Consider the following 24,526-nt stretch of genomic DNA (forward strand, 5'->3'; position numbering starts at 1 on the left):
ACTAATGTTTTAACTCAGGAAGAGTTCAGAAATCAATATTTTGTGGAATAACCATGATTTTTAATCATAGCTTTAATCATAGGGTGGTCATTGCTGTCCTTTCTCATTCTCGGGTCCTCTACCAGAGGCCTGGAAGTTTGAGGGTTCTGCGCAGGATCGTAGTTGTTCCCAATGTTGCACTTTTCTGGACAGAGAGCTCAGATGTTGCTCCTGAGATCTGTTGTAGCCATTCTTCCAACTTAGGGGTCACTGCTCCAAGTGCTCCTATCACCACTGGAATCACTGTTGCCTTCACCTTCCACATCTTCTCCAGTTCTGCTTTGAGGCCCTGGTATTTCTAAAGCTTCTGATATTCCTTCTTTCTGATGGTGCTGTCACTTGGCATTGCAACATCTATTATCATTGCTGTCTTATGATCCTTGTCTACTATCACAATGTCTGGTTGGTTAGCCAACACCTGCTTATCTGTCTGAATATTGAAGTCCCACAGGATTTTAGCCCTTTCATTCTCCACCACTTTTTCTGGGGTCTCCCACCTGGACTTAGGGGGGCTTAGCCCATATGCTACACAGATGTTCCTGTATACAATTCCCGCTACTTGGTTGTGGCGATCAGTATACTCTGCTCCTGCTTGCATTTTGCATCCTGCCACTATGTGTTGGACTGTTTCTGAGGTTTCTTTGCATAGTCTGCATCTTGGGTCTTGTCTTGTGTGGTAGATTTCTGCTTCTATGGATCTTGTACTTAGTGCTTGCTCTTGTGCTGCTATGATTATTGCCTTTGTGCTGTCTTGGAGTCCAGCTTTCTCCAGCCATTGGTAGGATTTCTTCATGTCAGCCACTTCCATTATCTGTCAGTGGAACATCCCATGCAGCGGCTTGTCTTGCCATGACGCTTCATGTTCCTGTTCTTCCTTCCAGATCTATTGTTGTTGCTGCCTTAGGCTTTCACTCAGCATCTCATCTTCTGGCGCCATTTTTCTGATGTATTCCTGAATACTCCTTGTTTCATCCGATGATGGTGGCTTGGATGCTTATCAAGCCTCGACCACCCTCCTCTCTGTTGGCATACAATCTTTGGGTGCTAGACGAAGGGTGGAGACCTCCATGCATTGTGAGGAGCTTTCGTGTCTTCACATCTGCAGTTTCCATCTCTTCTTTTGGCCAGCACAGTATGCCAGCAGGGTACCTGATAACTGGCAGGGCATATGTATTGATGGTGCGGAGATATATATATATATATATATATATATATACACACACACATACACACACATATATATATATATATATATATATATATATATATATACACAGTGGCTTGCGAAAGCATTTACCCCAATTGGCTTTTTACCTATTTTGTTACATTACAACCTGTATTTAAATATTTGTGTAATTGTGTGTGAGGCATCAGCACTAGTTAGTGAAGTGAGAAAAATATAGGCATAAATTACATTTATGAGATCAAATAACTAAAAATTGGAAGGTACTTATGTATTCACCCCCTTTGCCCAAAAAATTTCCAATGCAAGCAAATACCTGTGTGCAATCTAAGTGTCACATGTCTGTCAGTATATAAACACCTTTTCTGAGAGGCCATAAAGGCTGCAACATCATTAAGCAAGAGGCACCATTAACCAAACACCATCATGAAGACCAAGGATATATCCAAACAAAATTGTTGAGAAGTACAAGCCAAGGTTGGGTTATAAAAATATATTCCAATCTCTGATGATCCCCTGGAGCATCATCAAATCATTATCATCAAATGGAAAGAACATGGTGCAAATGGAAAGAATCTGCCAAGAGAGGGCCACCCACCAAAACTCTCAGCTTGGGCAAGGAGAGCATTAGAGGCAGCACAGAGACCAAAGGTAACCCTGAAAGAGCTGCAGAGTTCCCAAGCATAGACTGGAGTATCTGTCCATTAGGCCACAATAAGCCATACACTCCATAGAGGTGGCTTTTATGGAAGACTTTTTGGCCAAGTAAACGCTATGTCTGGCGTTAACCAACAACTCATCACATCAAGGACACCATCTCCAGTGAAACGTGGTGGCAGGATCATGCTGTGGGGATGTTTTTCGGAAGCAGTAACAGGGAAAATGTTGCGAGTCGAGGGGAAGTTGGATGGTTGTAAAATACAGGGATATTCTTGAGCAAAACCTGTTTCAATCTGTGAGTGATTTGAGACTGGGACAATGGTTCACCTTCCAACAAGACAAAAGCATACTGCTAAAGCAACATTCAAGTGGTTTATTGAGAAACGTGTAAATGTTTTGGCATGGCCTAGTCAAAGACCAGTTGAGAATCTGTCTTGACTGGAAGATTGCTGTTCACCATAGGAAACCATCTAACTTGCCGTAGCTTGAGCAGTTTTGCCTTGAGGAAGGGGAAAAAATCCCAATGGCAAGATGTGGATGGCTCAAGGAGAATTAATCAAAATGACTTGCAGCTGTAATTTCCGCAAAAGGAGGCTCTACAATGTACTGACTTTAGGAGGGTGAATAGTTATGCACAATGAAGTTTTTAGTTATTTTGTCCTATTTGTTGTTTGCTTCACAATAAAAAGAAAATGAAATGTTTTAGGCATTTGCTTTCCATGAACTAATGCAAGCCCTCAAAAAATTATGAAAGTCTAGGCTATGAGGTAGCAAAACATGAAAAATGACAAGGGTGTGTGTGTATATATATATATATATATATATATATATATATATACTGAGTGTACATAGGATTACATATACATATATACACATGTACAGGTGCTTCTCACATAATTAGAATATCATCAAAAAGTGAATTTATTTCAGTTCTTCAATACAAAAAGTGAAACTCATATACTATATAGATTAAAAACAGAGTGATCTACCTCAAGTGTTTATTTCTGTTAATGTTGATGATTATGGCTTTGGTGTGCAAGCCTCATCATCAACTACAAAAACGTCTGCTGTGCTTTCCAGCAAGGGTTTTACCACCAAGTATTAGGTCTTGTTTGCCAGAGGGATCAAATACTTATTTCTCACTGTAAAATGCAAATAAGTTTATATAATTTATACAATGTGATTTTCTAGTTTTTATTTTGGATATTCTATTTCTCAAAGTTAAAATTAACCTACCCTTAAAATTATAGTGTTCATGTCTTTGTCAGTGGGCAAACTTACAAAACCAGCAAGGGATCAAATAATTATTTCCCCCACTGTACATACGCACATAAGATCAGATACAACGGAGACGTTAAATGCAAACACCGCCCTATACTTACAGACACACACAATACATGTACTAACATACGATAACACATTTAGATCTAATACATATAGCTATGTGCACACAATGCATATACTTGCGGATACACAATACTTTTTGTACGCACACAGTACATTTAAGATCCACAATGCTGACCAATTTCCACTAGTTTTTTTTTACAAAATGTATGGATGATATTTCACCAAATCTCATTGACAATACTGGTACTATAGTGTGCTAGGCATCAGTTCCGTGTGGACGCACCCAGTCAGCCAGTCATCAGTGTTCTGTTACGTTTAGAAACTCATAACTTCTTTTTTTTGTATACTGTTGGCTCCGTCAGGCTAGTTGTAGACCACTTACCAGGTTGTCCATGCTAGGAATTGGGGATTTATCTTCTGGAGCTGCTTTTCCTTTTCTCTTTCTTTCCTCTGGCTTGGATCCTTTGTTAGCCTTTTTGGGATTTCCACAATTTTTGAACACCTGCAGAAAACCAGAGACTATGATGGTCATATATCATGTAAAGAATAATGATAATGAGCAAATTAACCAACTACTGTCCTATCAACTAGCTATCTGACCAACCAATAGCAAACCACTGTGGATTGCCCACACCTGTCCATGAAATAGCCTTGGAGTCAATTGTCCAATTACTTTTGGTCCCTTTAAAAACAGGGTGGCACATGTTAAGGAGCTGAAACTCCTAAACCCTTCATCCAATTTTAATGTGGATACCCTCAAATGAAAGCTGAAAGTCTGAACTTCAACTGCATCTGAATTGTTTTGATTAAAATTCATTGTGGTAATGTCTGGAACCAAAATAAGAAAAATGTTGCCTCTGTCCAAATATACATGGACCTAACTGTATGTGCAATATTAGCAAGCTATGCTCTCCTGTTGAATTCCCATGGAACTTAGTGGACGGAGCAGCACACACATGTCCACGCAAGGCCAGCTCATTTACCATTAATCAAGACGGGGGTTGGAGAAACCCCTGTTCAAGATGTAGGACAATATAGAACAATTCATCACACACTCTTTTTTCAAGATACGGTAGGATTTATATTTGTAGACGTGAAGTAGACACACATTGAGGCGCAGGGAGAAGTATGACAGGGTATGTATTATTACTCTATATTGATACTTGGGGTTCCACATCCTGTCCACCACCACTTCGAGAGAAAGGCTGTATGCATGCTAATCTTCTCTATCTAGAGGTAGGATGTGCATTTATTAGACATTTGTGGTTTATCCACTAGATATGTCATGAATGTATAAGATGGGTATAACCCTTTAAGCAAATTTGACAACAGGTACCATCAGAATAATATCTGGAGCTATGACCCTTGTAAAGCACTGCAGCCTGGAGTGTGGTAGGAAGAGGAATATACGAGGAGCTCAGGAGCGTCTATAATTTCTGCTCTATTTTCCATACTTGTATGGCCTCAGATTACATTAGTGCTTAGCATTTACCTTATTTGTTATGACCTCCTTGTTCTCCTGCATATGGGTTATGGCCTCCGAGATCTTTGTGTGAATAGTTCCCACGATGGTTTCCACGCCAGAAACTCCATTAAACTTGCCAGCCACGAGCAATAAGGATTCTATGAGAGGTACAGAGAGACAGCCACCATTATCCCATCACTTTACCCATTCAACTTTTTTTTCTCATCTCTATTTGCCTCTTTGGACCCAACGTTCTTGCATTAGCAGGTCAGACGAATATATACAAGAGCACTCTGAAGGCCATCCTTTGTATTATGAATGGTAAAATAACAGGGATCCAAATGTACAAAGGTCGATGTGCTGAGAACGCATCTCTGTAACGTGTAATCAATGGTGACCATGAGGTTTTCTAGCCATTAATGTAAGTCACAGTAGTGATCCCAGGTGCCATTGTCTCAGCAAAACCTTCCATGTAGGAATATATACAGAACATCTGCAAGCACTGGAGTACACAGCCAATTGACTACGTTTTCACACAAGACCACTGCCCAAGCACTCGGCTGCTATTTTGCTTCATAGATCTCTGTTCAAGGGTCCGGAAAGGTCTAAGTGTTAATTTCATTCAGATTGATTGGGAGAGATTTTAACCCCAGGCTTCATGATCGCAACTATGGGTCATAACTAGGTGTGTGGCCTACAGCTAAGAAATGGGATTCTAATAAGAATGGAGTAATGAGGTTTCTTGAGACCTGCAAGTAAGGCAAAAAGAGAGGCATGACTACACCAGAGGGGGTGGAAAATGCTGACGTTAGTTTCCTGATAGTTAGACATATATGGTCGGCCTTACATATCTTCATATGAAAACAGAAATGCGGCTTCATAGACCAATGTTTTATTGGAATGATGGTCATGCGTGCAGACCTCCACTCCATTCATTGTCTATGGGACTGAAAGATTGCCAAGCACTGCACTCTACTGTTTACATCAGTCCCATAGACAATGATTGGACTGGTAGTGGGCATGCATGACTTTCCTAATACATGAAGCAATGTCGCACTGGTTTGTGAGACCTCCCCAATTCTGAGGCTACCCATTGTGCCAATACAGACACGGTGCAATCACTTCACTCACTACTTTATGAATACAAAGATGACTCACGTGATTGTTACAGGGTTTCCCAGCATGTTCTGATCATGCATATAACTATATACTGTCCATTTATCAATTTGATTGTCATACAAACACGAAATATTGGACAAGAGACTGTAACCTGATCATCTGGATGTCTGACAACTTCACTTACCGATCAGATTCCTCCACTCCGGGTCTAAATCTGCTTGATTAGCTAGACATCCCCGCATGACGTTCCAGCAGTAATTATCACACAGCTTTATACTGGAGTGGCCGCGGCAGAGAGGACAATACATGAGCTTCATGACTTCACGCGTGCATTCTCGACTCATAGGGACCTGAAAGCATGAAATACGGTCATAAATCGAGTCGAATCCAGAATGTGAAGATGTCGCTGCAGCTGAAGGAAAACACTCTGCAAAACTGATACCCTGGTCACGTTTGTACTAGAGTCCTGGCTTAAGTTGCCCCTTCTTTTTGCTGGAAATCAGTTTACATAAATTTAGGATGTACCAAAAAAAAAAAAAAAAGGTCGTGCTGCTGATCAACAGTGACTAACTATACATGGAAAGGATCAATTACTGATTGCTCTGTGTGCATGGGAACTGGGATGGAGATAATGTAGCTAGTGTAAATCCAGCTTTAGAGTGGCAGTCTGAATATGTGCCAAATCTCACCGTCTTACTCTGGATGATAAATTTGGCGCCTCGGCCTCTTTAGACACTTTAGTCTAATTTTTAACAATCAATTGTTTCCTTCAAACCAAGACATTTTTCTGTTCCAAATTTTATTTATGCTGATCCCCCTTTCATCTACACTGGTCCTTTTTTCGACTATGCTGGTCCCCCTTTCTTCTACGCTGCTCCTCTTTTCTTCACCGCTGCTCCTCTTTTCGTCAACACTGCTCCCCTTTTTGTATATGCTGCTCCCCTTTTTGTCTACGCTGCTCCCATTTCATCTATGCTGCTCCTCTTCATCTACGCTGCTACTCTTTTCATCTACACTGCTCCCCTTTTCATAAACGCTGCTCCCCTTTTTGTCTATGTTGCTTCCCTTTTTGTCTACGCTGCCTCACTTTTTGTCTGTGCTGCTCCCCTTTTCATCTACGCTGCTCCCCTTTTTGTCTACGCTGCTCCCCTTTTTGTCTACGATGCTCCCCTTTTCGTTTACACCGCTCCTATTTTCATCTATGCTGATCCCCTTTTTATGTACGCTGTTCCCCTTTTCGTCTATGTTGCTCTTCATTTCATCTACGCTGCTCCCCTTTTTGTCTACGATGCTCCCCTTTTCGTTTACACCGCTCCTATTTTCATCTATGCTGATCCCCTTTTTATGTACGCTGTTCCCCTTTTCGTCTATGTTGCTCTTCATTTCATCTACGCTGCTCCTCTTTTTGTCGACGCTGCTCCTATTTTCGACTACGCTGCTCCCCTTTTCGTCTACGCTGCTTCCCTCGTCTGCGTTGTTACTCTTTGTGCCTTGAATAAGGAGAAAAAAATTGTCTAAAACACATAATAAACAGCTGTAAAACTCAATGTAACATTACACTCTAAGTTTCACCAAACTTTGGTACATTTTTCGCCACAATCTAGGCCCAAATACAGTAGTAAATCAGATCCAATGTATCAGTTTGCGACCTCTAACGTATCATGACTTAGATAAGCATGCTGAAAAAAACTCTGTTGGATTTTTAGCAACTTGCTTGTCGCATTTAGAGTTCACTAAAGGTCACAAACTGATCCATTAGATTGCGATTGGTGCATTTTTCGTTATCACGATCTAGAATCATAGAATCGTTGAGTTGGAAGGGACCTCCTGGACCATTTGGTCCAACCCCCTGCTCAAAGAAGGATTCGCTAAATCATCACAGATGTCTGTCCAGCCTCTAGGCCCAACCACATTAGTAAATCTGTTCCAATTATGAGTTTGTTACCTCTATAGAACCCTAACTGCGACTAGCAAGTAGCAAAATATCCAACCGAGTCAGATTTTTTGTAACGTTCTTGTCCAGGCCACGGGATGCTAAGGGTGGTAATGTGATCCCATTTACTTGTTGCGCACTGTGATGTAGCAGCTATGCATAGCGCTCTTTGTCGCGGTCAAAGCCGCCTTGTAAATCCTGCCTAAATCTTACATTGGAGAGCTGCTTTAACCTATATAACGGAAATGTACATTTTTGCCAAACAGCAAAATATTTGGGCTAGCATAGAGCAGAAAAGTCTAAAACAGATCCTCTAAAGAAGAAAAAGAGGAGTATGCTAATTGAGCATGACAACCATACCATGGCTGCCTGGCCAATGAGTCTCAGTTTGCCAACCGGCAGTCTACCTCCTACAAATCAAAACTCACAGAAATAACTGGGTTTTGTCAATGGCACCTCTCTGTCTCTGGACAGGTTGTAGAACAGGTGATAGGTACAATGTAAGAAATACGCTCTGTGAAGTGTGAATAAGTTTAGCCATCTATGTGGTCCATAGAGTATGGAATGGCCCAAGACTAGCAGGTCTCCATCTCTATGTGAATCCCCCCAAAGTTAATGGTGCCTTCAGGCAGTGTTACATTAGCTTTAGAGGCACAGGGAAGAAATGTGAAGATGGAAAAAGATTATATATTATCAATGTAAAAACCGATAGTGATGTGTCCATTGTACGCTGCATGTACAAGACCCCTAGGGTGAACACATACCTGGGTGACCTTCCTGACGATATCAGCAGCAGCGCCAAGTCCTTGGACAAACGATCGGGCTGCAATAAACGCCCGGGTTGCCTTTAATTTCATTTCACGTGGAATGTCCCCAAATGGCTTCAGCTGGTCATACTGCTTTGCCAAGCAGTCCAAATACTCATAAGAAAAGGTGAACTGTGAGTTCTGTGTCTTGAACACTCTCTCCAGTAGATGGCTCCAGAACTCCGTCAGTGCCTCCTCCAGATTGACTCCGGAGCCGCGGTAATACTGGCGCAGCTCGATGTACAAGTCTCTGAAGATCTTCCCATCATTTTGGGTGTAAAGTTCTCCATACAAATTAGGAAATGTGTCCATGAGAATCTGCTCGGATTTATTCAACAGGTCCAGAAAATATCCTGGAAAGGACCGAGATATTGTACATAAGGAATAGAATGGAAAAACTGTTCTGTGAGAATGGCCTGCAGTCACTGTATGGAGCCATCTATGATTCCATCCATAGGCTCAAAAGCTGAATGTATTACACGTCCACAGCATATGTGATAAATGTATGATTTGTGGGGTCCAACTCCTGAGAGTCCAGTGGACAGACTCCTATCACCACCCATTGTTAGATATTCAAATTGTCTCTTCAGAAAGAAAGCGGTCTTGAACTCTAGCGCCACCTATTGGAAGTAACAATCCTAGAAGACTTTTAGCATTGCTACTTCCAGTAGGTGGCGCTAGTGTTCAAGACCTCTTCCACTATGAACTGGCAATTTGCATATTTAATTTTCCAGAGGAGCATTTCATGGCTTATAAGTCTCCTTACACTGGTCTGTCAGGCATTTCACCCTCCACAAGGAGAAACATTACCCCATAGGCTGGGTGCCCACGATCCAGAACTAGCAGCGCTTTGGATGTAGTGTAAGTTGCTGTGTCAAACCCGCAGAAACTCTGGATCATGGGCACATACCCTTATACACTCATGGTGAGGTGATAAATGTTATTGGTGGGGTAAGCCCTTTAAACACTGATTACGATTTATTTATATAAAAGTGTAAAAAACAAAACATGAATCTTTTCTTAAAGGAAACGTGTCAGTAGCATCAACTCATTTTTATCAGGACCTCAATAATAATAATAATAATAATAATAAACACAAGCTAAATGGGTCAGTGATGCTTCTGGCAAAGAATAGTCCAGGCAAATGTAGTCTAGCAGGAACATACCGCCACTGTGTACCGTAGCCTTAGTCAGGCCGGCATAGTGTACAATAGCTTTAGTCAGGCAGGCATAGTGTACCGTAGCCTTAGTCAGGCAGGCATAGTGTACTGTAGCCTTAGTCAGGTAGGCATAGTGTACTGTAGCCTTAGTCAGACAGGCATAGTGTACAGCAGCCTTAGTCAGACAGGCATAGTGTACAGTAGCCTTAGTCAGGCAGATATAGTGTACAGCAGCCTTAGTCAGACAGGCATAGTGTACAGTAGCCTTAGTCAGGCAGATATAGTGTACAGCAGCCTTAGTCAGGCAGGCATAGTGTACTGTAGCCTTAGTCAGGCAGATATAGTGTACTGTAGCCTTAGTCAGACAGGCATAGTGTACAGCAGCCTTAGTCAGACAGGCATAGTGTACAGCAGCCTTAGTCAGACAGGCATAGTGTACAGTAGCCTTAGTCAGGCAGATATAGTGTACTGTAGCCTTAGTCAGACAGGCATAGTGTACTGTAGCCTTAGTCAGACAGGCATAGTGTACAGCAGCCTTAGTCAGACAGGCATAGTGTACTGTAGCCTTAGTCAGGCAGATATAGTGTACAGCAGCCTTAGTCAGGCAGGCATAGTGTACTGTAGCCTTAGTCAGGCAGATATAGTGTACTGTAGCCTTAGTCAGACAGGCATAGTGTACAGCAGCCTTAGTCAGACAGGCATAGTGTACAGCAGCCTTAGTCAGACAGGCATAGTGTACAGTAGCCTTAGTCAGGCAGATATAGTGTACTGTAGCCTTAGTCAGACAGGCATAGTGTACTGTAGCCTTAGTCAGACAGGCATAGTGTACAGCAGCCTTAGTCAGACAGGCATAGTGTACTGTAGCCTTAGTCAGGCAGATATAGTGTACAGCAGCCTTAGTCAGGCAGGCATAGTGTACTGTAGCCTTAGTCAGGCAGGCATAGTGTACAGCAGCCTTAGTCAGACAGACATAGTGTACTTTAGCCTTAGTCAGGCAGGCATAGTGTACAGCATCCTTAGTCAGGCAGGCATAGTGTACTTTAGCCTTAGTTAGGCAGATATAGTGTACAGCAGCCTTAGTCAGGCAGGTATAGTGTACAGTAGCCTTAGTCAGGCAGGTATAGTGTACAGTAGCCTTAGTGAGACAGGCATAGTGTACAGTAGCCTTAGTCAGGCAGGTATAGTGTACTGTAGCCTTAGGCAGGCATAGTGTACAGTAGCCTTAGTCAGGCAGGTATAGTGTACAGCAGCCTTAGACAGGCAGGCAGAGTGTACAGTAGCCTTAGTCAGGCAGACATAGTGTACTTTAGCCTTAGTCAGGCAGGCATAGTGTACAGCAGCCTTAGTAAGGCAGGCATAGTGTACTTTAGCCTTAGTCAGGCAGGCATAGTGTACAGCAGCCTTAGTCAGGCAGATATAGTGTACAGTAGCCTTAGTCAGACAGGCATAGTGTCAGTAGCATCAACCCCTTTTTTTCAGGACCTCACTAATAATAATAATAATAATAAACACAAGCTAAATGGGTCAGTGATGCTTCTGGCAAAGAATAGTCCAGGCAAATGTAGTCTAGCAGGAACATACCGCCACTGTGTACCGTAGCCTTAGTCAGGCCGGCATAGTGTACAATAGCTTTAGTCAGGCAGGCATAGTGTACAGCAGCCTTAGTCAGGCAGGCATAGTGTACTATAGCTTTAGTCAGGCAGGCATAGTGTACTGTAGCCTTAGTCAGACAGGCATAGTGTACAGCAGTCTTAGTCAGGCAGATATAGTGTACAGCAGCCTTAGTCAGACAGGCATAGTGTACTGTAGCCTTAGTCAGGCAGATATAGTGTACAGCAGCCTTAGTCAGACAGGCATAGTGTACTGTAGCCTTAGTCAGGCAGGCATAGTGTACAGCAGCCTTAGTCAGGCAGGCATAGTGTACTGTAGCCTTAGTCAGACAGGCATAGTGTACAGCAGCCTTAGTCAGGCAGGCATAGTGTACTGTAGCCTTAGTCAGGCAGGCATAGTGTACAGCAGCCTTAGTCAGACAGGCATAGTGTACAGTAGCCTTAGTCAGGCAGGTATAGTGTACAGTAGCCTTAGTCAGACAGGCATAGTGTACAGTAGCCTTAGTCAGGCAGACATAGTGTACTTTAACCTTAGTCAGGCAGGCATAGTGTACAGCAGCCTTAGTCAGGCAGGCATAGTGTACTTTAGCCTTAGTTAGGCAGGCATAGTGTACAGCAGCCTTAGTCAGGCAGGTATAGTGTACAGTAGCCTTAGTCAGACAGGCATAGTGTACAGTTGCCTTAGTCAGACAGGTATAGTGTACTGTAGCCTTAGGCAGGCATAGTGTACAGCAGCCTTAGTCAGGCAGGTATAGTGTACAGCAGCCTTAGTCAGGCAGGCATAGTGTACAGCAGCCTTAGTCAGGCAGATATAGTGTACAGTAGCCTTAGTCAGACAGGCATAGTGTACTATAGCCTTAGTCAGGCAGGCATAGTGTACAGCAGCCTTAGTCAGGCAGGTATAGTGTACAGCAGCCTTAGTCAGGCAGATATAGTGTACTGTAGCCTTAGTCAGGCAGGCATAGTGTACAGTAGCCTTAGTCAGGCAGGCATAGTGTACAGCAGCCTTAGTCAGACAGGCATAGTGTACTGTAGCCTTAGTCAGACAGGCATAGTGTACAGTAGCCTTAGTCAGGCAGGCATAGTGTACAGTAGCCTTAGTCAGACAGGCATAGTGCACAGTAGCCTTAGTCAGGCAGGTATAGTGTACTGTAGCCTTAGTCAGGCAGGCATAGTGTACAGCAGCCTTAGACAGGCAGGTATAGTGTACAGAAGCCTTAGTCAGACAGGCATAGTGTACAGTAGCCTTAGTCAGGCAGGTATAGCGTACTGTAGCCTTAGTCAGGCAGGCATAGTGTACAGCAGCCTTAGTCAGGCAGGTATAGTGTACTGTAGCCTTAGTCAGGCAGGCATAGTGTACAGCAGCCTTAGACAGGCAGGAATAGTGTACCGTAGCCTTAGTCAGACAGGCATAGTGTACAGTAGCCTTAGTCAGGCAGGTATAGTGTACTGTAGCCTTAGTCAGGCAGGCATAGTGTACAGAAGCCTTAGACAGGCAGGCATAGTGTACCGCAGCCTTAGTCAGGCAGGTATAGTGTACTGTAGCCTTAGTCAGGCAGATATAGTGTACAGAAGCCTTAGTCAGGCTGGCGCAGTGTACAGTAGCCTTAGTCAGGCAGGCATAGTGTACAGCAGCCTTAGTCAGGCAGGCATAGTGTACTTTAGCCTTAGTCAGACAGGCATAGTGTACAGTAGCCTTAGTCAGGCAGATATAGTGTACCGTAGCCTTAGTCAGACAGGCATAGTGTACAGTAGCCTTAGTCAGGCAGGTATAGTGTACTGTAGCCTTAGGCAGGCATAGTGTACAGCAGCCTTAGTCAGACAGGCATAGTGTACTGTAGCCTTAGTCAGGCAGTCATAGTGTACAGTAGCCTTAGTCAGGCAGGCATAGTGCACAGCAGCCTTAGTCAGGCAGGTATAGTATACTGTAGCCTTAGTCAGGCAGGCATAGTGTACAGTAGCCTTAATCAGGCAGGTATAGTGTACTGTAGCCTTAGTCGGGCAGGCATAGTGTACAGTAGCCTTAGTCAGGCAGGCATAATGTACAGTAGCCTTAGTCAGGCAGGCATAATGTACAGTAGCCTTAGGCAGGCATAGTGTTCCGTAGTTTTAGTGAGACCAGAGTTGTCATGACAAACCTCACTGAGGAGCTCAAGATAAGTAGACCAAGTCTGACCTACACAAGGCCTGAGATTATAGTAGGGGAGACATGGTCCGTGTTTGATCATCTCTAGTTATCCCATTTAATGAACTGATTACTATGTAATGTTATATAAAAGGCTCTTACTGTCAAAGTTTCGGTTCTGAGTGAAGAGCAGGCTCTGGACGGACAGGCTGGACTCTCTCAACGAGTTGTCAAACTCCATTTTACTGATATTGGCGAAGTTCTCTTCCATCTCCGAGGTGCAGCATGTGTAACCTTGTGGACAAATCCTCAGGTGTTCACCTAGAAGAGCAGATACAAGCATGACCATGTCTGTCAAAACAGCATAATGGAGGAGATTTTCTAATGTGTAGGTGCACAATTGAGTAGTCTAATAGTTGAGGCCAGGGGTGTACATGCTGATATCTTGCATAGATGCAGGGTGTTAAACCTCCTCTCCCAACATTTGTTCTGTCAATAAGTGTGGGGGAGTTAGGAGTTCTCCGTGTGATAAGGTTACACACAGTCTTACCAAATCACACTGAAAATGCCGCCTCTGAATTCTATGGGGGCGTGTGCTATTTTTTTCTCCTGCATGACACTGCCTTTTTATGATTGGTCAACGCCATACAGGAGAAACAGTTTCCACCCCCAGAAGAATCTCTGTTTACCCACAATGGAGGGGATAAATAAAAAATTAAAACACTATGTTTTATTCATCTCTTTAGCCCCTTACCATAAGGTAGCAAGGTTAACAAGACAAAAGTGATGAAAGGTCCGGAGACCAGAGACGCTATATCAGGGTTTGTTTTTGTAGAACGGAGACATGGTCTATTAGTCTCTGTTTCTGTACAATGGCTTTGTTTTACATAAAATCAGAGCAGGAACGTGTTTTAGAAACCACATTTACCATAAGACGTTCCATATTTTAGAAATACGGTATGTTGCAGACATTACTCAGAGTAATGAGTTTGTACATAGCTGCAGAACCCTCTCTCAGCAACAGTATTGATAAAGCAACCTCGGGGCATAAATCAGAATGGAGTTCTCCAGCCAATGATCAGATTCACTTACGATCGCCGATTGAGAACCTGGCAGATTCAGGAAACTCGGCAAACTTATGGAAATACACATCACCATATGTAATTGGTGGTGAAAGAGCACAAGAAGCCCCGACGCTAACGACACGCGCCTTGTTACTGCTATCTTCACACTTTTCAGCACTGCATGATTGACGGATACTTTACAATTAGTTACATCATCGGTCTTGCAAATAATAGAGTGTAAAAAATAGGACAGAAAATGCATTCATCTAGTTCCTGCTTTACAGTGCAAGCTATAGGAGGAAAGTTGTGCATGGCATGAACATGATCTGTGCCGCTAGGAGTGGTGAGCGGGCACCAAACATCTGCTCAACTACAAACAGTGGCACCATGTAGAAGAGGCTGAAGTGATCGGAGCCCCTCTCTACACACATATTCTGATCACTGACATGAGAGATACGTTTTTATAGATGACCCCAATCTAAATGAGGTCACAGGAGGAAATGCGATCCATCCACAATCACTATCCGTCCAATAGGAAATCACTGGAGTGATACTTCACATGGTCTCCCAGCATTTCCATACAGCACCTAATGACTCAACAAGACTGATTACAACTTATGTTACAGAAGTCCGTTAAAGGGAATCTATCTCCACCTAATTTGAAAGCAGCATAATGTAGGGAAAGAGACCCTGATTCTAGCAATGTGTCCCTTACTGGCCTGCATGCTGTAGTTTTGATAAAACCACAGTTTTATCAGTAGGAGATTAAATCTAAAGGACTAATAAACCTGCTGCCATGTAGTCTTCCATATTCAAGAGTTATGTATAACCCCGCCCCATGCTTTCTGCCTATCCACAGCGAACACATAAAGCTGCCAATCAGCGGTGTGGGGGCAGGGTTATACAGAGCTCAGCATTCAGAGAACTAGTAGATCTGCAGAAGACAAAACATGAATTCTATTAAAACTACAGAAAGCAGCCATGGCTGGAATCAGGGTCTCTGCCCCAACATTATGGTGCTCTCAGGTGGGGTAGCAAAAAATCTGGTGACAAATTTCCTTTAAGGTAGCCATACATACAGGTTGATCGCTTAGTTAATATTAGTTCTTGCAAATGAACACAGCCATTCACAACTCTTTAATGACCCGCATCATATTTATGAAGTGGTTTTAGACACTTTCTGTGTCTATGTTGCCTGACAAGAAGGTGTGACCTCACTGAAAATGGATGTGGCTTATCAAAAAGGGTATGGCCTAAGATGGGACCAAAAATGTGCGGGACCCGTGCTTCAATTTTTGGCACGAGGAAAGTCAACTAATAAGTGGTGCAAATTTATCAAAAATCGGGTGCATTTCAGGACTGTGTAGCCTGAGCTTGCACTGTCTGAGAATTCCAGAATATTGATAAATCCCCGCACTGCATCATTAATTGGCTGAAAAGACCAATACTTGTTACATTTCACCCACGAACTAAAGTTTTGGTTGACTTTGCTCGCGCTTAGACTAATATGGCGGAGCCATAGCTCACACATCTCCCTGTGTGACCCGCATTGGATCCGTGGAGCCTTGGTTTACTATATGCCCCCTTCAGTTTTAATAATTCCTGTGTGGTACTTGCAGGTACGCAGGATGCAGTGACGAGTCGCGAGACGGTTTGGTGCTTTTTATAATAACGTTTATAGGCCTAGAGGTAACTATCCTCCGTCACAGCCTGACCAACCAAAGGGTTAACAAGGGTTGCCCTCACAGGGGCTCAATACAAGCACAACCAGAGTAGAACACGACTACATCCGGCGAAAGCCGGTCACTATAGGGCCGCGGTATGGCCGACTACGGGTCTTTAACTATATAGTCAAGTTAGCCGTCCTGACGTCCCTCGGCGTCCTGGACGGTGGTTCTTCGGCGGAGCAGCCGCTGGGCCCAGCAGCTGAAGAGTCGACGTAGTCTTCGAGCGTTCCAACGCTCCTGTGACACAGGGGCACCTCCGGCCCCGGAGAAGTCCTTGGACGAGTGGGCCGCGGCCCCCGGACTGTGGTAAGCGGTAGTGGTGGGGGGTGGCGAGTAGCAGGCCACCTGTGCAGCTAGCAGCTGCGACGGGGAATCCGCGGAAAACAGAGGCTTGGCCCCTGCTGCGGACCGGAGCGAGACAGTGGTGGCCGCCGACGGCACTGGACTTGCCGCAACCACTGGTGAGGGCAGAGCGGCTGCGGGTGGCGGGAGACAGGCCGCGGGCTGGAGCGAGGCGGCCACGGCCGTGAGCTACTGCGGGTAGGCCGTAGCTGCGGGCTGGGGCGAGGCGGCAGCGGCCGCAAGCTGAGGTGGCGGCTGCCATGGGCTGAAGCGGGGCAGCAGGTCTCAGACGGTCGTCTGGACGCCGTCCCTCTGATGTCCTAGGTGAGCGTCTCCCCTGGCACTGGTGAGTCGCTTTTGCTCTCAGTCGCTCCCACGGTCTCCTGCTGCTTTTGTCCCGGTCTGCTGACTCATCGTGACTAGCGCTCCCCGCCCCTTTTATACTGGCTCCTCCCCCAGCCTATCTGTCCATCTCAGCGGTCCGTCCCTGAATTCTGTCCCCCGAAAACAGTTTCACCCGGAACCTAGATGACGGTCCCCTTGGTTCCGGCCCGGACACTTGGTGGGGGCCGTTCTTCCCACACCTGCACATTTTTCGTCCTGTGTTTTTCCAGAGTTTTTACACAGTAAAGCCTATTGCAGTATCCAGACACTGCTACATACACAGTGATCTCTAGGTTTGGAAGTGTTTGTGTTGAATGTGACTATTTCAGAATACAGCATGCACTAGTATTTTTTATGCCATTTTTTATCTTAGGCTTTTCTATTGTACTGTATTTTTCGGACTATAAGACGCACCGGACCATAAGACGCACCCCAAATTTTCAGAAGAAAAACAGGGGAAAAAATTACAGTACTTGAGAAACACCATTGACAATGTACGTCTTACACACTACACTATAAAAAATGCAATATAAAACTTGAATTTTTTAATAACTTTTTTAAAGTGAGTAATGGCTTTCCACTGGTTTCTCAGAGTAAAATAACATTGTGAAAGTTGGAAAATAATTACCACCACCACCATTTTTCAAAAGATACAGGAGAAGTGGGAGGGGTTTACCTAAAGTGGGTGGGGCCATACGAAGTCTGCATCTTCTTAAATTATGCCGTAAAACTAAGGCAAATCACAGCTTGGATGGATTTAATTTTTTACTGGCAAAAATTTGCTAAATTGATGAAATCGCAATCTGGAGCATCTTATTGCTGTTGGACTGGCGGTAGAACCTGCCATACACCATAGATAGCTGTCGGCTGAATGATTATTCGTCCGGCAGCCATCTTGCCCAACACTCCCATTCACAGAATGGCTTGCTCTGCTGTACACTCCTGTGTCCTCCATGAGAAAGCCACTGCCAGACATCTCTGGCGACGGCTTGTCTGTAATTGGACATGCCGCATCCTTAAAGCGGTATTCCCATCTCCAAGATTTAATCCTAATATGTAGTAGGAGCAACAATAATAATATTAGCAAATACCTCCAATTAGAAATGTAGTATAGTTCTTCTAATAGGCTATGTCCCTTACTCCATGTGCAGGGCATTGCAGTGGTTTAGGTATCCATTAATAACTAGCTAACTGTCACTATATGAGTGGCTATAACCATGGACATCTAAGCTACAGCGAAGCCCTGCACATGCGGTAAGCAGAAGAACTATACTACATTTCTAATTGGAGGCATTTGCTAATATTATTATTATTACACCTACTACATATTGGGATAGGATCTTGGAGATGGGAATTCCCTTTTAACTACTTTGACAAACATTACACCCACATTAGACTGTTGGCCAAATCCATTGATATTAGAGGGGTCATGGATGTTATTTCAACGTGTATAGGGGCCTGAAGACTGGCGTTTTCATAATTTCCAGCCTTATGTGTAAGGCAAGCATAGCACGTAAAGCAAAACGAAGATGTCGTGCGACAAAAATGGTGGTAACTCTGAAATGACTTTTAGGTAGACAAAAAGGAAGACTACAGCAATGGGCAGGAAGTGATAAAATAGTGACGACTGATGAAGGACCCGGTTTAGTCTGACGTGTGTTGTTGATCCTGAGGTTTTTCACGAAAGAGATCCATTTCTTTCGTATTGTGGATTAATACTTTGCAGGATTATCAGGAAGGATCCTTGGATACAGGTCCTGAAGATTATCCAAAAATGCTCGAGTACTGTGCGTCATCGCACCGCCCCATCAGGGGACCACATTGGCATAGACTTACAATCAAGGACTTACGGGTATCGAGTCTTTTCTTTTTCCGCATAAGATATTGTATACCGTAAGTGAAGAATTGGCGTTCCAGGTAGGTAAGTGTTAACGCACAGATTATTACAGGCACATGCACCATCTCTCTGTTTAATTAAATCCTCCCACAGAGATGTGTTGATTTTAATTTCCCCTTAGACAGTTTGTCATCACCAGACGTTCGCTTTCTTTTTTTCTTTACTGACATTACAATATTTCTTTGTCAATTAATAGAATCCAATCCGCGGCGGCGGCCTCCGTCTGAGGCGAATTATCAAGGACAATTATCTAGGAGACAGTTCATTGCGGCCTCTGATCCAATAGAGTACGGTGTCGTCCGTCAGCCGCCGCGGCGCAGGAACTCAGCACAATATCATTACACGGGAACTTTATTAAATTCCAATGAAATGTGAGGTCAGAGACTCGAGAAAAAAAAACGAATTCCGGGAGCCAAAACGCTTCCTGCAGACAAAAAGCTGCACCTTGTCTGACATCTTCCTTCTCGCTCTTACATCTCAGATTCCATTTGATCCGCGCCCTCGCTTTACAGCGGGATAAACGTGTGTCTCACATGCGCCGCTCGCTCCTATATAAAGAACTGATCGCGACCGCGAGACAGCGTCGCAGGGACGCACCTAGAAATATCAGACACAACATCAAGGTCTGCTATGGGTGTTCTGATTTAAAAAAAAAAAAAAAAAAGTTAAAAAATCTTTGTTAAGTATCATTTTAACACGTTAACAGTTAACGTCATTTTTTTAATTTTTTTTTTTTCCATAAATCAATAAATGTAAAAATGAAAAAAAGTGTAATACGGTATGTCTTAGTAGAGAAATCAAATTCTTTATCATCCTTATCCTTTATCATGCGTTCTCAAAGTAAAATCTGTTTTCAGTTAAGACAGATTTTCCCATTACTGAGATGGGAGATGACAGTTGGTGCTCATAAAGTTCAACGGAGAATTGGGACTGTCATTTCAGAAGAATGTTTGTGTCTGTTTCTAGATCCTCACACTTCACCTTCCATAGAACTTTAAAAGCATGAACTGTCATCTTCTATCTTGCTAATGTGGAAATCTGTCTTCACTGAATATACATTTTACCCATAAATTTAGAGTGAAAAATAAATCCAGAAGGTGAAAGAAACAGATTTCTTTTATAAGATATATCACAAAGTTGCTTATTTTCATGTGCACTAGTGATTCGTGAAATAAAAGTGAAAACGATGGTTAGGCCCACTTGCAACTGCAATGTGAGAAACTCACGCGAGTCTCTCGCCTCAATACCTGGCACTGCCGCCGGCGGTTCGGACTGGAGCGCTCAGCTGCATAGAAATACATGCAGACACACACTCTGGCCCCGAGTGCCGGCGGCAGTGACGGGTATTGAGGTGAGACTCACGCGAGTTTCTCGCATTGCAGTTGCAAGTGGCCTAACTTTGCTGAAAAACTTTTTTTCCCATTTCTAAGACGTCTATTGTGTTTGGTGTATACATCAATACTTCACAATGTAAATACCAACATGCCCAAAGTCTAATATTAGTAAAACGAACACTAAAAAATTATGCCTGGCTAATTTGTATTGGCATACCTTTTCTAACTAGTTTGGTATAATTGATACTCAACACAGCCTATACCTAACATAGGGAAGAGATAGTAATACAACACAGCCTATACCTAACATAGGGAAGAGATAGTAATACAACACAGCCTATACCTAACATACAGAGGAGAAAGTAACACAATGCAGCCTATACCTAACATAGGGAAGAGATAGTAATAGAACACAGCCTATACCTAACATAGGGAAGAGATAGTAATACAACACAGCCTATACCTAACATAGGGAAGAGATAGTAAAACAACAAAGCTTATACCTAACATACAGAGGAGATAGTAACACAATGCAGACTATACCTAACAGGTAGGAGAGAGTAATACAACACAGCCTATACCTAACATACAGAGGAGAAAGTAACACAATGCAGCCTATACCTAACATAGGGAAGAGATAGTAATACAACACAGCCTATACCTAACGTAAGGAGGAGATGGTAATAAAACACTGTCTATACCTAACATACAGAGGAGATAGTAACACAATGCAGCCTATACCTAACAGGTAGGAGAGAGTAATACAATAAAGCTTATACCTAAGATAGGGAAAAAAGATAGTAATACAACACAGCCTATACCTAAAATAGGGAAGAGATAGTAATACAACACAGCCTATAGCTAACATACAGAGGAGAAAGTAACACAATGCAGCCTTTACCTAACATAGGGAAGAGATAGTAATACAACACAGCCTATACCTAACATACAGAGGAGATAGTAACACAATGCAGCCTATACCTAACAGGTAGGAGAGAGTAATACAATAAAGCTTATACCTAAGATAGGGAAAAGATAGTAATACAACACAGCCTGTACCTAATGTAGGGAAGAGATAGTAATACAACACTGCCTATACCTAACGTAGGTAGGAGGTAGTAATACAACAAAGCCTATAACTAACGTAGGTAGGAGATAGTAATACCCTCATCATGGGCGATTTCAACATCCCCAATTGCTCTTCCCCTCTCCCCATCTGCTACTCACCTTTTATCTCTAACCTCCTCGTTTGGCCTTTCGCAGATTACTAATTCTCCAACGCATGAAGACGGAAACTCCCTCGACTTGGTCTTCTCTCGTCTTTGTGCAGTGGATGATTTCACAAACTCCCCTCTCCCGCTCTCTGACCACAACCTTTTTTCATTCTCTATCAAGAACTGCCAGGCTGCTCAGGTCACCCCCACTGTCCATACTTATAGAAACATACAGGCCATTAGCACCCACAAACACGATGAACTTGCAGTCTTCATTGGCCCCTATCTCCTCCCTCTCATGTCCTGATTCTGCATTGAAGCATTACAATGAAACACTTCAAACTGCCTTGGATGATTTTGCACCTCCTATACATAGGACAACACGACAAAGACAGCGACAACCCTGGCACACCCTGCAAACACGTTTCCTGCAGCGGTGCTCAAGGTGTGCTGAACGTCTATGGAGAAAATCCAATCTACACGAAGTTTTCATCCATTATAAGTTCATGCTTAGAACATACAACACTGCCCTTCACCTCTCCAAACAAACCTATTTCAACACCCTCATCACCTCACTGTCCAATAACCCGAAACGTCTCTTTGACACTTTTCATTCCCTGCTCAACCCAAGAGTGCAGGCCCCAACCACAGAGCTTCGAGCTGACGATCTGGCCAATTACTTCAAAGAAAAAATTGATCATATCTGACAGGAAATTATCTCCCAATCATCTCATACCATGCACTGTCCTCCCTCCCCCCACTGCATCTAGGTCACTCTCTGAGTTTGAACCAGTCACAGAAGAAGAAGTAAGCAGGCTCCTTGCATCTTCTCGCCCAACCACTTGCACCAGTGACCCATTTCTGTCACATCTGCTCCAGTCCCTTTCCCCTGCTGTCACCCCTCACCTAACTAAAATATTTAACCTCTCTCTCTCTTCTGGTATCTTTCCCTCCTTATTTAAGCATGCCAAGAGAGTTATCAGAGAGATAGCGGATCAGACGGGAGTGGACCAAGCGTTCCAGGAGTTTAGAGATGAAGGGAAGATTAGAGACAGGTCTATAGTTAGCGGCACAGTTTTGGTCGAGGGATGGTTTTTTAAGTAGTGGATGTATGCACTACTTAAAAAACCATCCCTCGACCAAAACTGTGCCGCTAACTATAGACCTGTCTCTAATCTTCCCTTCATCTCTAAACTCCTGGAACGCTTGGTCCACTCCCGTCTGATCCGCTATCTCTCTGATAACTCTCTTCTCGACCCTCTCCAATCCGGTTTCCGTTCTTTACGCTCTACTGAAACTGCCTTCACTAAAGTCTCTAATGATTTACAGCTAAATCTAACGGTCACTACTCCACGCTAATTCTCTTGGATCTCTCTGCAGCATTCGACACGGTGGATCATCAGCTCCTCCTCACTATGCTCTGCTCCATTGGCATCAAGGACACTGTTCTCTCCTGGTTTTCCTCCTTTCTCTCTGACCGCTCCTTTACTGTATCTTTTGCTGGCTCCTCCTCCTCTCACCTTCCCCTTACTGTTGGGGTTCCTCAAGGATCGGTTCTAGGCCCCCTCCTCTTCTCCTTGTACACTGTCCCTATTGGTAAAACAATCAGTAGATTTGGTTTCCAGTACCATCTCTATGCTGATGACACCCAATTATACGCTTCTTCTCCTGACATCACGCCAGCCTTTCTAGAAAACACCGGCGATTGTCTAAACGCTGTGTCTAACATCATGTTCTCACTATATCTGAAACTGAACCTGTCAAAGACTGAACTCCTTGTGTTTCCTCCCTCAACTAATGCACCTATACCCGACACTGCCATTTCCGTGTGTGGTTCCACTATTACTCCCCAGCAACATGCCCGCTGTGTTGGGGTCATACTTGACTCCGAGCTTTCATTCACCCCCCACATCCAATCACTGGCTCGCTCTTGTTATCTGCATCTCAAAAACATTTCTAGAATTCGACCTTTTCTTAGGCTGGTTTCACATTAGCGCTTTTGTGCGCAGCGCATCGTGCCCACCCGTGCGCATGCGCACTGCGCACCTATACTTAACATGACGTGCGCATGGTCTTGCGCATACTTGCGTTTTCGTGCGCATGCGTTTTTTTGTCTTTTGCGCCAGGCGCGCCAGACGCAACATGTTGCATTTTTGGTTCCTCCCTGTCTCGTCAAAAAAACGCATGCGCACGCTTGCGCACGGAATGCGCAAAAACACCACATTGGAGCCTATGGGAACGCATGCGTGCGCATGGTCTTGCGCACGCTTGCGTTTTTTTGCGCATGCGTTTTTGAGTTAAACAAGTCTAGAATGTTCTCTAGACAATGGAAAAAACGTCACACTTAAAAACGCATGCGCATAAAAAACGCAAACGCATGCAAAAACGCATGTAAAACGCAAACAACGCTGCGTTTTTTTTACACATCAGCGTGCGCATGACGTTAAAAAAACGCGCGTTTGTTTTGCGTTTTTCTTTGCGTTTTTTATGCTCCCGATGCGCTGCGCAAAAAAACGCTAATGTGAAACTAGCCTTACCTTTGACTCTGTAAAAATTCTTACTGTTTCTCTTATTCATTCTCGTCTGGACTACTGAAACTCTCTTCTAATCGGTCTCCCTCTTACCAAACTTTCCCCCTTCCAATCTGTCTTGAATGCTGCAGCCAGGATCATATTCCTCGCCAATCGTTACACCGATGCCTCTACCTTGTGCCAGTCATTACACTGGCTACCCATCCACTCCAGAATCCAGTACAAACTTATTGCCCTCACCCACAAAGCACTCCATGGCTCAGCACCACCCTACATCTCCTCCCTTGTTTCAGTCTACCACCCTACCCGTGCCCTCCATTCTGCTGATGACCTGAGGTTAGCATCCTCGATAATCAGAACCTCCCACTCCCGTCTCCAAGACTATACACGTGCTGCGCTAATTCTTTGGAATGCACTTCCCAGGTCAATACGAGTAGTCCCAATCCCTACAATTTTAAGCGTGCCCTGAAAACTCATTTATTCAGACTGGCCTACCGCCTCAACACATTAACCTAACTATCCCTGTGTGGCACAGTCAAATGTTTTACCATAACCAGGTTCCCCGCATCATGTTCCCACATGCTTT

The 24,526-nt window shown here is 43.8% G+C and overlaps 1 protein-coding gene across 1 annotated transcript in view; it reads right to left on the minus strand.

Annotated features, from left to right (window-relative positions):
• Window positions 1-24,526, minus strand: part of GPC1 (glypican 1) — a 108,745-nt gene that overhangs the window by 23,382 nt on the left and 60,837 nt on the right. The window contains exons 2-6 of the mRNA XM_073581287.1: window positions 13,610-13,768; window positions 8,511-8,905; window positions 5,998-6,163; window positions 4,722-4,852; window positions 3,612-3,731 (exon numbers count right to left, since the gene is read on the minus strand). Coding sequence (XP_073437388.1) covers window positions 3,612-3,731; window positions 4,722-4,852; window positions 5,998-6,163; window positions 8,511-8,905; window positions 13,610-13,768 — 971 coding nt within the window. The remainder of the gene's footprint in view (window positions 1-3,611; window positions 3,732-4,721; window positions 4,853-5,997; window positions 6,164-8,510; window positions 8,906-13,609; window positions 13,769-24,526) is intronic.

The sequence above is a fragment of the Dendrobates tinctorius genome, unplaced genomic scaffold, assembly GCF_039654945.1.
Source record: "Dendrobates tinctorius isolate UK_male_01 unplaced genomic scaffold, ASM3965494v1 ptg000069l, whole genome shotgun sequence".
Lineage (NCBI taxonomy): Eukaryota > Metazoa > Chordata > Amphibia > Anura > Dendrobatidae > Dendrobates > Dendrobates tinctorius.